This window comes from Phyllostomus discolor, chromosome 5, assembly GCF_004126475.2.
Source record: "Phyllostomus discolor isolate MPI-MPIP mPhyDis1 chromosome 5, mPhyDis1.pri.v3, whole genome shotgun sequence".
Classification (NCBI taxonomy): domain Eukaryota; kingdom Metazoa; phylum Chordata; class Mammalia; order Chiroptera; family Phyllostomidae; genus Phyllostomus; species Phyllostomus discolor.
The window spans coordinates 150,191,516-150,206,409 of record NC_040907.2 but is presented as its reverse complement, the minus strand read 5'-3'; the positions used below and the strand labels follow the sequence as shown (position 1 = coordinate 150,206,409).

The window sequence follows — 14,894 nt, the reverse complement described above, 5'->3', positions numbered from 1 at the left end:
GGGCCCTGGGGCCCCGATCTGGGACCCCAGCCTTGTTCCTGGGGTGCTTTCCGCTGGGCAGTGGGGCTGTAGGCTGGGCTGTTCCTGCAAGTCCTGGACGATCCCACCAGCATCATGCTGTACGTCTGCTTCTCTTTGCAGCCAAGGAGCAGTACTTCATTCCAGGTAGGAGGGGGTGGGGGGGGGAACCAAGGGCAGTCTGGGGGGGGCGGTGGCAGTGGGTGGTTAGGGGACTGGGGCGTCAGGCTGAGGGTGCCCAGGAGGGCCGGGGCTGGGCAAGCCTGCTTGGAACCTGCCCCGGGCCCCTCAGCCCCAGCCTCTGCCTTTGCCCCACAGGCACAGAGGATTACCAGCTGAACAGTGAATGCAACAGCGATGTGGTCTGTCCCCACAAGTGCCGCTGCGAGGCCAGCGTGGTGGAATGCTCCAGCCTGAAGCTCACCAAGATCCCTGAGCGCATCCCCCAGTCCACGGCCGACCTGTGAGGCCCCCAGCCCCTCCATGCTCCTTCCCTAACCCCTCCCCCCCGCCCTACCCCACACCTGCCACCCTGGGCTGCTCTCAGTTTTCCTCTGCTCTGGCTCTGTTTGGGGACCTTTGAGGACACCAGCATGCAGCTGCTGGCTCTGCAGGAAGCTGCCCCCTGTGGCCCCTTTGCTTTTGACTCACAGCCCTGCTGACTCCTGAAGCAATATCTGGCATCCAGGGCAGGTCACCAATCTGAAATGGAGATGCCTTTCCTCAATCATGCTTTTGCCATTTGGGAGGGGACATGATTTCATTTGCTCAAGTTGGGGCTTAAGCTATCTTTTAAGGGGGGCCATGCGCAGTCACGCATGGTCCCCCCACACACATCATTTGTGTATGTAAATTTCCATAGCATTTTTAATATTAAAGATACGCCCATTCCTGGCTGTCCCTCCTCCCGGCTCCAGCGCTCAACTAGACCGCCTCGGAAACAGGGCCAGTCGGCCTCGCCAGACAGATTCTGCCGGGAGCCCCTTTGGGTTTGAAACCCAGATATTCCCAGTTTGGAAGACACTTCAATGTCTGTCATTTACGGATGTGTGAGTTCCCTTGATTGCCTCTTGCAGACGGTTAAACAACAACGAGATTTCCATCCTGGAGGCCACTGGCATGTTTAAAAAACTCACGCATCTGAAGAAAATGTGAGTTGCCCATTGGCGGGAAGGTTGTGGTCGGGACACAGGCCCGGGATGGAGAAGGGAGACTAGGTGTGGGGGGCGGAGCTCCCACCAGGGCAAGGGACAGGAAGGCAGAGTCCTGAGCTTCCTCATCTCCCCGCCGCCTCCTCTCCCAGCAATCTGAGCAACAACAAGGTGTCAGAAATCGAAGACGGGGCCTTCGAGGGCGCTGCCTCTGTGAGCGAGCTGCACCTGACCGCCAACCAGCTGGAGTCCATCCGGAGTGGCATGTTCCGAGGCCTGGATGGCTTGAGGACCCTGTGAGTGTGTGGGCCGGGGAGCAGGCTGGGTGGTGGGACTTCGGTAAACAAAAGCCAGAGTGTGGGTGCCCACATTAAAGGGAAAGGAAGAGATCCCCCTCCCTGGCCCCAGCTTTCAGGGGGAGAGGACAGCTGAGGACTCTGACTGCAGTGGGTCACGTAATCCGATGTTGGTAACTCGGGATGAGGGGGGGACATGCCTGCTTTCTGGTTCTCTGGGGTGTGGGGTCCTGCCGGCAGGAGGCCGAGGAGGGTGGCTCAGACGCAGGGAGGCTCTGCAGGGGAGCGCGGCGGAAGGATTCCGGGCTGTGAGCGGCTCGAGCCTCCCGAGGAAAGTCTGTGAGCTGGCTGCTGGCGGCGAGAGCGCCTCTCAGGTGATGGCCACAGGGCACAGTGTGGGCTTCCCCTCCCCTCCGCCCCCCAGGATGCTGAGGAACAATCGTATCAGCTGCATCCACAACGACAGCTTCACGGGCTTGCGCAACGTCCGCCTCCTCTCGCTGTATGACAACCAGATCACCACCATCTCCCCGGGAGCCTTCGACACCCTGCAGGCCCTCTCTACCCTGTAAGCGCAGCCCGCGGCAGGCGGGCCCAGGGCTCAGTGTCAACCCCTGCCCCCCACCCCGGGAACCCTGCCCACCCGCATCCCAAGAGCTGGAACCTGCTGGTTCCTTTAAGGGACAAACTCAGGGAATGTTTGGGTTTCTGTGGTTTGCAGAAACACGGGTCCATCACGTTGGAGCGCTGCCTGCTGGCAATGGGTGGTTGGTGGTCGGGCCAGTGTAGGGGGCAGTGTCGGCAGCATGTTGGGGGGGGGCAGGGAGGGCTTGGATGGGACCACGGAGACTGGCAGGGTGTCTTCGCAGTCACACAAAGCTCGTCTTCCAGAAACCTTCTGGCCAATCCTTTCAACTGCAACTGCCAGCTGGCCTGGCTGGGTGACTGGCTGCGGAAGAGGAAGATTGTGACAGGGAACCCGCGGTGCCAGAACCCAGACTTCTTGCGGCAGATCCCCCTGCAGGACGTGGCCTTCCCTGACTTCCGGTGTGAGGAAGGTGACGTGTGTGCCCTGGGTGGCAGCAGGGAGGGCGCACTGGGCCAGGTCAGGGGGCCTGGGGGGTGCATGGCGGGCACCCTGCACCTGCCCTGCAGAGGAGAGATGGGTGGGGACAGGGGAGGGGCAAGGACGCCAGCTCTTAGTCCTGCACCTGCCCCTGCCTGGCGGTGGTCTTGTGTCATCTAAGAGCAGTAATGTGCTTATAGTTCAAAAAGTGGGAAAATATGGGTTAAGAAAAGACATGACTAATGATCGTCACTCAGAGAAAATTGCAGTTCACCTTTTAGTGGATTTTCTTTCTGTAAGTACGTTTAACCCAGAGACCTGCCTCCTGGCTGGCCCTTGGTGCGACAGACTGATGGGGTCACGCTGTCCCAGATAGGCAAGGGGGACGGATCCCACGTGGCTTCTGACCAGTCTCCTGACCTGAGTCAGTCACTGGACCTCTCCAGATCTCAGTGAAATAGAAGCTCATGCATTCGGCTGGTCTTCTGTGAGAGCTGCTGTGCGCCAGGCCCTGCTCTAGACACCCGGCTCCTTCAGTGGACAGAGAAGAGGCACATCTCTGTCCTCGTCCTGGGGGCGGGAGTGGCACCCTCGCTGCACTGTTAAGGAGACTGTTTGTGTGGTATTCGGCACGTAATAGGTGCTCCGGCACAGGTGCGGCGGCCACCCTCCTTCCCGGCTGCGCTCAGGGCCACCTTGGGTCTTGGTTGACGACATCAACCCAAGACCTATTTTAACCTCAAAACAGGCCCCAGGGGCTTTGTCCCTGGTGGGTGAGGGGTGCAGCCAAGAAGACACTTCCCGGAGCCTGAGGGGGGCGGTCGAAGAGGGGCTTCTGGCTACAGGAGTCCCCGAGAAGGCCTGTCCCCTCCCTGACACCGCTTCGTGCCTCCCTCCCCAGGCCAGGAGGAGGGGGGCTGCCTGCCGCGCCCCCAGTGCCCCCAGGAATGTGCCTGCCTGGACACGGTGGTCCGATGCAGCAACAAACACCTGCAGGCCCTGCCCAAGGGCCTCCCCAAGAATGTCACAGAGCTGTGAGTAGCCCAAGGCCTGGTGTCAGGGAAGAAGGGGACCGAGCGGACATTAGCTCACTAGTGGCTTAGAGTTAGATAGAGTTCAGGCTTTTCAGGAGACGTGGGTTCTAAGAAGGTGCTGAGCTTTGCTTTGATCCCCCTCTGCAGCCGCCTGATGGTGTGAGCCACCCCTGGCCAGTGCTTTGTCCCTTTAAATTAAGCTCAGCCTTTACAATAGGCAATAACATTGCCTTTTTTTTTTTTTTTTTTCTTCACATCATTTCATGAGCATTCTGCTCTGCAATGGAAACTCTCACAGAAGTTGTTTTTATACCGCATAATATCGCATCACATGAGTCTTCTGTGAGCCATGTAACACATTGCCCTTTGTTGGGTATTTGAGTTGTCTACCACCACTAGCAGCGCTGAGGTGGGCGCTGCTTCACTGACACTGCGAGTCAAGCAGTGGCGCCTTGTTAGGGCTCTGGCCCCCTTTTGCCCGATGGCCTTCCAGGAAAGTTCTTTCCTTTGTCCCCCAACTAGCCGAGCGTGGCAATGGCCTGCCTGCCTGCTGTTAACCCCGGGTGCTGTGTTGTAAACACTTTGTCCATGTGCCTTTGGTTTTGAACTCATGTGGGGTGTGGACGTAAATGACAGGCACAGGGACAGACAACTGGGCTTCTTCAACAGGCCCTTCTGAAGCAAAGGCTTTGGTCGGTCCCCAACCCTGCCCATCTCCTGGGATTGGCCCCCTAGCCTCTGTAGCCGAGCTCTGCTTTACCCCATGGGCAGCGATGACGTTTTCATTTTATTTCATTGCTGGCAAGGCCGGCTCTTTCTTCACCTGCACACCGCCCCTGCAGTCCTTGTCCGGTGACCCGCCCACCCCGTCACCTGTCCCCTTTTATACTGCAGTGCTGGAGTCCCTGTTTCCCCCTTGGTGCCTCACAGTGACCCTGACTGCAGTGGGACAGGTGTGACAGCCTGCCTTCTTTGGTGGAGGATGCTGGGAAAACCACCTGACTCTTCTAAGTCTCAGTTTCCTCAGCTTTAAAGAGGGGCCCCTCGGGTGTATTGAAAGGCGTCCGAGATGGTCCAGCAAGATGGGTGGGAAGTCACTTTGTATGACAGCAGAGGGATGGGTCAGGGCGAGGACAGCTCTGATTTTGCTAGGGTGCGGGGGCACCACCCTGAGGGTGGCAGCGGGTGAGGGTGCTGTGCAGGGAGCCCAGCTGGGGCTTCAGCTGCTGGGGCTTGGGCCACTGCTTAGCAAGGATGGCAGGTGGAGGTGGGGGGAGGGGGCAGGTTCACAGCCTCTTGAATCCCAAGCTCTGCCCTGCAGATGTGGGGAACCTGGGAAAGTTTGGGGATAGATTTTGATGGGCTTGGCTTTAAGGGCTATGACGTGGGTGGCTGTGTAAAGAGTGGGCTCCAGAAGTTGGGAGTGACCGAGGTTGGGAGGGCAGAAGGCGGCTGTGCAGGAGCCAGGCATGGGTGACACTCAGTGTGCACCCAGGGTGAGGTGAGAACAGAACAGAAGCAAATGGTGAACAGCCAACAATATTGTAGTAACTGTGTGTGGTGCCAGGTGGGTGCTGGAATTATCAGGGGGATCACTTTGTAAAGTAAGTAATTGTCTAATCAGCATGCTGTACCCCCGAAACAAACATAAAATGATATTCAGTGTTAGCTGCAATTGCAAAAGCAGCTTTTTTAGAAAAGCAAATGATGAGAGACCTGTGGGTAGGAGAAGACAGTGGTCATGGGGCTGGCTGCAGGGGGAGCTGGAGAATCACCCTCGGGGTCTGGGAGCCCGTGGTTGGGGACAGGGAGTGTGGTGACATGGAGTGTGGTGCTGATGGGGTCGGGGGAGCCCGACTGGGTGTGGGAACACTGAGTTCAGAGTGGGGCGTGTTTGGGTGCAGGGCTCCCCGCCCCCGAGACTGGTCTCACACAACTTGCCGGCAGGCAGAGGGGGGCCCAGTAGCTGGTGAGGGGTAGGGAAGCCGGCAGGTGGACCTGAGAGCTACTACTGTGCAGACCAGACCTATTTGGCCAGGAAGATTGCAGAGTGAGAGGGAAGGGCCCATAGACAGGGCGGGGCTGGGAGGTTGAGATGGGAGGGGGAGGGGAACCAAGGGCAGCTTTGTGTCTCAGTGGCCTTTTCCAGGGTGGCACCTACTCAGCCTAAGAAATTTGTGTGTTTTCTCCTCCAATCAGCAGTTCTGGGCCCTTGCGTGGTCTATAGGCAGGAGAGGAAATGAGTGATTAGGTCCCTGCTGCAGGGAAAGATTCTCCCCAAACAGGAGCCAGCTGACTACTCTGTGAGTCCCAGAGGTGGGGACCGGGCACTAAGTGTTGTGTTTTCTCCTGCAGCTACTTGGATGGGAACCAGTTCACACTGGTTCCGGGGCAGCTGTCCACCTACAAGTACCTGCAGCTTGTGTGAGTACCCAGGCGGCCTGAGGATCCCAGGCCCACCTCAGAGCACAGGAGGGCCATTGGCCTCTGACTGCCGTGGCTCCAGCTTCCCTGGGATTCCCTGCAGACCACTCTTGCGGCTGATTCCTTTCGTTGTTGTTGTTTCTTTTGTGTTTGTTTGTTTGTTTAATTTTCCCCCCTTCCTTCTGTGCATAGAACTGCTTTGCCACCTAGTGGCCATGCTTAGAAGTTGCATTGTTCCAGGCTCCCTTGGGTTAGATCCTGTCTGCTTCTGCCCACAGCATCTCCCCAAGCCTCCCTCTGGGTTGATAATTATTGTGGGATTTTTAAAAAAGATTTTATTTATTTATTTTTAGAGAGAGAATAAGGGAGGGAGACAGGGAGGAACAGAAACATCAATGGGTGAGAGATACATCAATTGGTTGCCTCTTGCATGCCCCTGACTGGGGACCTGGCCTGCAACCCAGGCATGTGCCCTGACTGAGAATCGAACTGGTGGCCTTTTGATTCACAGGCTGGCACTCAACCCACTGAGACACACCAGCCAGGGAAGGCTGATAATTATTGTTAATGCAGGTCAGCCTGGCAAAGGTAGGGGCCAGGGCAGAAGTAGGGGGTGATGGGAAACTTCTCAGTCCAACCTTGGCCCCCAAACCAAATATGAAATATGGCAGCTACAAATAAGTATGGGGAACTAAATTTTTCTTTAGACTAACATCTGCTTTTCTGTTATTTCCACCTCATGAAAAAACACAAAATAAGCTTCAGAGTCAGTTAGCTCCTCTTAGCCTTCCAGCCTGACTAACGCCCCACTTCAACGGCCTTTATCTGCTCCTTGGCCAGAGGCCCCCAGGACAGCAGTGCAGGGTGCGGCCCGGAGCAGTGCTGCTGTGAAAGTGTGGCCAGTGGGCCGCGGGCAGCCCGGGGACTCTTTGTAATGGTCCGCAGTTAGCTCAGGAACTCGAACCAGAACGTGAATCCACATGTTGCTCTCTTCATGAAGGAAGTCTTGCTCTGAAGAAAATGTTAGCTATAGTGAGTCGTGTCTAGTGTCCTAGGTGTAACACCTTGGCACCAGTTCCCTGCCGTATGGGATATTCAGTTCAAGGGTGGCTGCTTTGTGTCACACTGGCTTACAGAAATTTGGAGCTCCAGTTTATAAGTCTTTACTAATAATGTAGCAAGTGTGTTTTGACGGTCCCAGTGGTCGTCGGGGTGGAGGGGCGGGGGTGGAGTGACTTGGTGGCTGGTGACAGAGTGCCAAAGAGAGAGGCCAGGTTTCCTCGGTCTAATGTGAGGCAGTTGTGCTGGGGGCTCAGGTGCGCTTGAGAAAGACAGGAAGGAGAGCCAGCTAATGCTGGGCCAGTTCTTGGGATCAAGCTGCCTGTTGGGGGCTTTTGTCTTTTCCAGGGACCTAAGTAACAACAAGATCAGTTCCTTAAGCAATTCCTCCTTCACCAACATGAGCCAGCTGACCACTCTGTGAGTCCCGGAGGTTGCGGGGGCGGCGGGGGGAGTGGCTGGTGGGGGGAGTGGCGGGAGGGCTCCCCCTATGGCTTTCCCCAAGCCCCGTCACTCATAGGTGTCACATGCAGACTCCCTCACCTGCCAGAGACTGTGCCAGGGCCTGCCAGCCAAAAACACTTCTAAAAACATTTTTTATTGTGAAATACAGCACATATACAGAAAAGTACAAAAATTATAGATGTGAAGTTTAACAGATAATCATAAAGCTAGCATGCAGGTGTAAATACCTATGGTGAAAAACACAGCTGGTACCCCATAAGCTGCCCCGCCCCTTCCTGATCATTATTCCTCCCTTCTCCACTCAAGGCAGCCAGGACCCTGGCTTTTATGATGACCTTTGGTCTTTATAGTGTCGCCATCTACAAGCTCATTTCCATACAGTGAAGTTTAATTTTGCCCATTTTAACTTTTAAACTTTATATAAATTGCACTACACAGAATATATACTTTCACTTACTATGATGCTTGTGAGATCCCCTTGCATTGTGTGGAGCTGTGGGCTGTTCCTTTTCGGTGCTGTATAGTATTCCATGCAGGAATGTGCCATATTTTCCTCATCCATTCCACTGTTGATGGATATTTGGGTTGTTTCCATTCTGCACTTCTGTGAACAGTGGCCCTCTGGACATTTTTGTGCCCATAATTTAATGATTGCTTTAATTATATTCCAAGGAAGCATTAACAAGAATCCCTTCTATTTGCCTGGAGTTTAAGAGCATATCTCATTCCCTTCCTAACACCTCATTTGACAGACAATGTGCCAAAAGCCTTCTGAACTTTCCCTTCTGTTTTACTGCAATCCAACAGCAGAGGCAGCACAGGGTCCTGAACCTGCCAGGCCCCCGGAGCAGGATGTGGCCCGAGGCACTGAGTGAGGTTCTGTCCCCTGCACTCACCTGCCCCAGGGGCTGCTCACGAGCCGGCCTGCTCCCTCCTCCAAGTCTTCCTGAGCCTGTGGGTGCAGCTGCCGTGGTCCAGGGCCGTGGTTCTCCACCAGGGGTGGCTCCACCCTCCTGAGGACATTTAGCAATGCCTGAAATATTTTCAGTTGTCACAGGGGGAGGTGGGCAGGGGGAGCTACTAGCATCTCATGCGTAGAGGCCAGGGATGCTGTGAAACACCCTGCAGTGCGCAGGACAGCCCCAGACAAAGCACTGTCTACAGTGCGGAGGCCAAGCAGTCCCAGTCTCAGTGCTCCTGGCTGCTGCAAGGGAGACCGAGCTCTGTCCTGGGGTAGACAGGAGCGGCTCCTTTCTCTTGTTATCATTTCTAAACTAGCTTTATTGAGGTCCAATTAATACACAGTAAACTGCACGTACTTAATGTGTACAACTTGGTACATTGTGACTTATGCTCACACCCATGGACCCACCACCACAATCAAGAGTGACCACATCCGTCACCCCTGGGAGTTTCCTTGTGGCCCTTGATGATCCTCCCACTCCTCACAGGCCTGCAGCCCCAGGCAAACACCAATCCCCTCCCTCCCTCCCTCTCTCCCTCCTTCCCTCCCTCCCTCCTTCCTCTCTCCCTCTCTCCCTGCAGGATCCTCAGCTACAACTCCCTCCAGTGCATCCCTCCGCTGGCCTTCCAGGGCCTGCGCTCCCTGCGTCTGCTGTAAGTCCCTGCTCTTCATTCCTCCAGGGAAACTGGCCTCGCTGAGGACCTTGCCCCCCACCTGGTGGGCAGGAGCGGCCCTGCGTCTGGGGCCCCTGCAGGGCCAACTGTGTCCACAGGCGGGAGGCTGGTCCACTCTCATTTCAGTGCTAACAGAGTCCAAGGGGTGAATGGGGAACCGGCTGAGAAATGGAGGTCGCTCTCTGCCTCAGGTTGAGTGTGAGGGGTGTGTGGGTGGAGGCCATCCAAGATCAGGAAGCCCCAAATTGCATGTGAGTCTCCTGTTCAGATGGGGTGCGTTGCAAGATGCTTGAACTTTTTCTAAGAATTCCCACTATGAGGTGTTGCCCTATGACCAAAGCCCCCTGCCAGGCCTGTTATGATGGCCCGTGGTGTATCCATGAACTTGAGTCCTCTGACAGCCCCATCTGGAGCAAGGTGACATTGTTTGCCGCCAATTGGCCTGTGTGTTAACTCCCTTCCCAAGAAAAGCCTAGCCCTCAGGGTCCTGGCTGCACGCATTCCGTTTGTTGCGTGAATAGAAATGGCACTTGGGTTACTGAGGATGGAAGAAACCAAGTCCCAGGAGGGCTGAGGGGCAGGACGGTCTACTGGGGTGATCGGGGGCTCCCTCTGCCCGCCCGTGGCCAGCAGTGCAGTGTGCCTCTCTGAGGCGGGGCGTCTCCCTTGTTGCCCACGCCCCTCTCTGCAGGGGGCTGCGCCCGCCCTCCTTGCGTGTCACCGACAGCCTCTTCTCTCCTCAGGTCCCTGCACGGCAACGACATCTCCACCCTCCCAGAGGGCATCTTCGCAGACGTGACCTCCCTGTCTCACCTGTAAGTAACTCCGGCCCCATTCTCGGGGCCTCTTTGGATTTAAACAGAATCTGGGTTCCGAGAAAGCCCTTACCTCCTGAGACTCTCAGAACTTGTTGCTTTGACTCTGACACAATTCAAAATTTAGGTTGTGACCTTCAGTGCCCCCCACTGCAGACTCTCACACATTGGGGGTTTCACCAGTTGCAATAACAGGAGAACAGTTCTTCACAAGCAATAGTAGAAGTGGTAATGACTATTTATTGGTTGCTAAGCTACGAGCTATTCTTAAAAAGCAGCGCACTCGATTCCTCAAATGGCTACATGTAGAATCACCACATGAAACAGCAATCCCTTCCCAAGTATGTGCTCGAGGGGACGGAGAGCAGGGACGCGGCCACATTTACAACCAAGTTCATGGCAGCATAGTTCACACAATCACCAAAGGGCAAAAACAACCCAGGTGTCCATCAGCAGGTGAGTGGATAAACAAAACGTGGTCTCTCCGTGCAAGGGGACAGTGTTCAGCCATAACAAGGAAGTCCTGACACACGCTACAACATGGATGCGCCGTGAAGGTGTGCAAAGTGAAGTAACTCAGACATAGAAGGACAAAGATTGCGTGGTTCCACCGATAGCACCCGGGCTGGTCCAGGTCGTGGCTACAGAAAGGAGGCTGGTGGTTGCCAGATGCTGGGAGCAGGGAAAGTGGGCGTTTTTGTTAAATGGGCACAGAGTTTCTGTCTGGGATGATGAAAACATTCTGGAACCAGACGGGGTGATGGTTGCCTAGCCCAGTGAATGTAACCGGTGCTACCACTGAATCGTACCTTGAAAATGGCCCCAGTGGCGGATTTTATGCTGCATGTGCTTCATCGCAACACAGACAGCGGAGGGATGCAAAGCGGCGGGCTGATCCTGGAGGTGAGGCCGACACTGAGCACTCTCTCCTGGAGACTCGGCTATAGTCCGAGGCGGCGTGCAGACCGGGTGGGCTGCGGCCGGGACCCTGGGGGTCACTGCGTCCTCTTGCCCTCTGCCCCACACCCAGTGCCTGGGGCCTGAGGGCGCAGGCACGTCTGAGTCAGAGAGGCTTCTGGGGTCCCCAGCACCTCCACTTGCAGTTCATTCACTCCGCAGTCTCACTGGATTTTCTCAGGTCTGAGACTCACCGTATCCGTGTTTTAATCTCTGGAATCAGAGTGTGCCTGACAAATGATCTACTTCATGTGGTCCTGTCTCCCACCTCCGCCCCCCCCCCCCCCCCCCCCCGCCCCAAAGCACAGGAGTCAGCAGTGCATCTGACGGTCTGGGGCTTGAGGAAATAAAGTCATGGCCAGTGTCATTCACTGAGGGTCTGCTCAGAATAAATGCTGTGCTACAAGTGCGTACTTTGTCTGTGGGGTATCGTTTCCTTCATGGTCGAAATGAGAGTAGGTTTCATTCTGTGTGGCAGCTGTACAATGTGATGGGGCCTCCTGGGGCCCACACCCAGGATGCCAGCGCCTGTCTGCACTCAGCGGGAAGTCTGCAGCGACTGGTCGGCCCCTGGAGTGGAATGGGGGAGGGGCTTCATCCTGGTCGGCAGGATTTATTATTTCCGTCTTCCAGTCCCAGGCTCTGAAAAGTTAGGCAGCTTCCTTAAGCCATAAAGCCAGGAAACGACAGAGATAGGATTTGAACTCAGGCATGTGTGATTCGAAAGCTCCTTATTTATTCTTAAATGCTTCAATAGAAACATCCTGAGTAACCACAGTGAGCCAGGTGCTCAAGAATTCACTGACAGAAGGCATCTTCCCTTGGCAGCCACCTGGGATGTCATGAAACAAGTTCAAAGGCAGCAGGGACTGACTCTGGGGGACTCTGAGGCACTTCACAGAGGAGGTGCCCTTTAGGTTGCCATTAGAAAGAACCTAGGGGTTTGCCATGTGGAGAAGATGGGAAGGACATCCCAGAAAGAGGGAACAGCATGCACGAAGGCATGGAGGCAAGAAAGTACCTGACACAGTCAAGGATGCTGAGTGTCCAGCACAGGACATGGGGAGCTTGGCTGGGTGAGGAGCATGAGGTGGGAAGAGAAGACTCTAGAATAGGGATGTTGGGATTCCCCTGCGAAGGTGTCTGTGCCATGCTGAGGAGTTTGGACTTCATTCTGTGGGTAGAAGGGAACAGCGGAAGAACTAAGTTACAGGAAACTCCCGGAAAGCCACAGGACCTATGGAGGCTAGAGAGGATGGAGTGCAGCGGCAGGAGCCTGGCTGGAGGTGGCAGCCCCAGACACGGGCCAGGCAAGGGCACTGTTGTCCATGGGTGATGACACCCATTCCCAGGGGCCTCTTTCCATCTGTGGTTGGTGAATTTTGGTCATGAGCTCGTGTTTTCAAGATGCTTCTCTCCAGGGAGAGGCTGCACTTGTCTCCCCTGGGGGCCGGAGTCTGCCGCAGCTCTGAGCCCACGCAGCCTCCTTGGCTTACCCTGGGCTATGCAAGGGTCAGGTCCGCTCTCCACCTCGCCAGTGAGGCCTTTTCAGCCATCCGGTCCACCTTTCTGAACGCATAGGGTCCCCCCTTTTGTGTGTGTCTTATGCTTGGGGCTTAAATGGAAAGTTGACTTCCTCTCCTCCTTCCCACTGAAATATGAATGGCACCCAGACACATTCTGATCTTGTCTCAGCTCAAAATCTAGAGGTTTTATTCTTCAAATGGGAAATGAAAAAACTACATGTTCTGTACAAACAAAAACCAAAGCTTCCAAAGCAAAATTTGAGCTCATACCTATCTATAAATTCAGATTTTCTTTAGGAGAACAGTGACCTTGGGTCAGATCCAGTTAGTAAGAAATAAGTAAAGATCAGTTTCGCAGTCATTGCAGAACAGCACATTGGCATGACTGATTAGATGTGTTCACATCTCTCTACGAGACAGCGTCTATGTGGAAGATATCTGTCATTGTTACGAAGCGACCTCCTGAATAAACTCCGCCCTTTACACCCAGGGTTCTGAATGGAACTAGGCGTAGCTTGGGAAAGGCACGTGTGCTTGTGTTCGTTCAGGTGTGTGCACATGCAATACCGATGGAATATATGGGTAAGTGCATGCATGCATCCATGATCTCCTCTGTGTGGAAGCGTGGCAACTCTTGCCTAAGGATTTCTCGAGCGCTTACGAGGAGCCAGGGGACGGTAGAGGATGGCGCAGGCTCACCGCACCCACCCTGGGCTTCTCGGAGGCCCTGTGCGGTCTGGAGGGAGGAGCATGCACAGGGCTTCATGACAAGTCAGGGGTGCCCAAGGGTAGCACCCAGTGCTCCTGTTGCCTGGAGGTGCCCTCTGTTCCTACCATGACTCCGGCCTAGGCCTCTCTTCACTGGCAGTGTGCAGGAGGGGTGGGTGGGCCTAGGGTGTGGTGGAGGACGGGGTTCGCCATATTTAAACCCCTCGAACTCTAGATCAGGAACCAGGAGGTGTGGCATCAGGTCCCCGTCCTGCCATCAACTTGCAGTCGGGTCTCAGACAATCCATTCATCTCTCGGGCCTCTTCCCCAGCCTGAACAATGGTACTCCTAATGTCGGTGGTGGCGCTAATGTGCCGTGAGCATTGTGCGTGCTCACCGCTGCTCCAGGCCACCACACCCTGCACCTCTCTCTGCTTCTGCTCCTTTTGTACTCGCTTTGCAGTTAGCTCACCTTCCATCGCTGGTCTGGTCACTGTCCATCCGTCAGCAAATGTTTGCCGTGTGTCAGGCGCTGTGCCAAGGCTCCCAGACACCGATCTTCGTGTCTGGAACCTGACGTGTCGTTGCTTCTAGTCTGCTGCACTCTGGAAAGTCAGATTTCTGGATTCATGAAGAATTCCGTATGAAAAGTAAACATGCAATGATTAAAGAATAGCACATAATTCATTGTGATTATGACACTGGAATTTATTATTGGATGAAAATAAGTAGAATAAAGATAATATACTGATTTCAAAGATGTACATACAAACCCACGAGAACTGGAATTATGAGAATTAAATTCGTCACATTCTTTTCTCTCTGAACTTGCTTTCATACTGAGGGCTGTGCACTTCTCATGCTTTTAGGCTGGTGTCCATCCAGCAAATGTGTATAGACGCCAGCTGGCGTGAGGCGCAGCGGGGGTGCATGCTCCGTGCCCTCTCGAAGCTGCGGTCCAGTGGAAAGAGACAGGGGCGCACACAGATGCATTGTGGGGAGGAGGATGGGCTCGGGCGAAGGAGAGCTTGAAGTTTCGGTGTTTGCTCAAGGCCACAGTGGGCACCTCTGTGAAACGGCCACAGGAAAGCTATTTGGTCCCAGTTACCTGAACAGAAGCCCGGCAGGGTCTTGGCGTGAACACACCCAGTATCTACTGTTTCAACTATTCCCAAGTTACGCCAAGGACAGCGACATGGGGTTATGTGTACGCTGGTCGGGGACTGAATCCACGGTCCTTTGGGATTGTTGAGCGGCCTCGCTGCTGTCCCCATGGCTGCGTCTCAGCGGCACCTGTGGCTCTCTGCTCCTCACCAAGTCCACAGTCATTTTTTCGGGGGAAAAGTGGTCCCCAGGTGAAAATGAACTACCAGTACCGCTGAGTGAGCCACAGAACCCAGCCGCCAGATAAATGAAAGCTTGAAATATTGAAGTCAGGTGTGGCTCTGAGTTTGTCCCATGAAATTGAGGGTTTTGATTTGCTTTATATCGATGTTGGTAGTTTTAATTGTTTTTTATTCTTTAACTGTTAAGAGCTGAAAAGGGACGCTTACATTTGTGGTGCCACTTTGTGCCATTTATGGGGATACACGTGGGAACTGGGAGCTGGGACGGCCCTGAGACTTGTCGGGGCCTCCACGTTCGCCACGGCCTCAGGTTTAGCCTTTCTGGCACTTTCTGTGAACAAGCTACAGGCCTGACAGAAGCCGTTCATAATGAACTTGCAGCTTCTGGCT

At 54.8% G+C, this 14,894-nt stretch overlaps 1 protein-coding gene across 1 annotated transcript in view; it reads left to right on the top strand.

Annotated features, from left to right (window-relative positions):
* SLIT1 (slit guidance ligand 1) overlaps positions 1–14,894 on the top strand; it is a 149,626-nt gene that overhangs the window by 116,567 nt on the left and 18,165 nt on the right. The window contains exons 15-25 of the mRNA XM_028511690.2: positions 142–165; positions 337–481; positions 1,095–1,169; positions 1,322–1,465; positions 1,890–2,033; positions 2,357–2,523; positions 3,433–3,565; positions 5,921–5,989; positions 7,397–7,468; positions 9,059–9,130; positions 9,895–9,966. Coding sequence (XP_028367491.1) covers positions 142–165; positions 337–481; positions 1,095–1,169; positions 1,322–1,465; positions 1,890–2,033; positions 2,357–2,523; positions 3,433–3,565; positions 5,921–5,989; positions 7,397–7,468; positions 9,059–9,130; positions 9,895–9,966 — 1,117 coding nt within the window. The remainder of the gene's footprint in view (positions 1–141; positions 166–336; positions 482–1,094; positions 1,170–1,321; positions 1,466–1,889; positions 2,034–2,356; positions 2,524–3,432; positions 3,566–5,920; positions 5,990–7,396; positions 7,469–9,058; positions 9,131–9,894; positions 9,967–14,894) is intronic.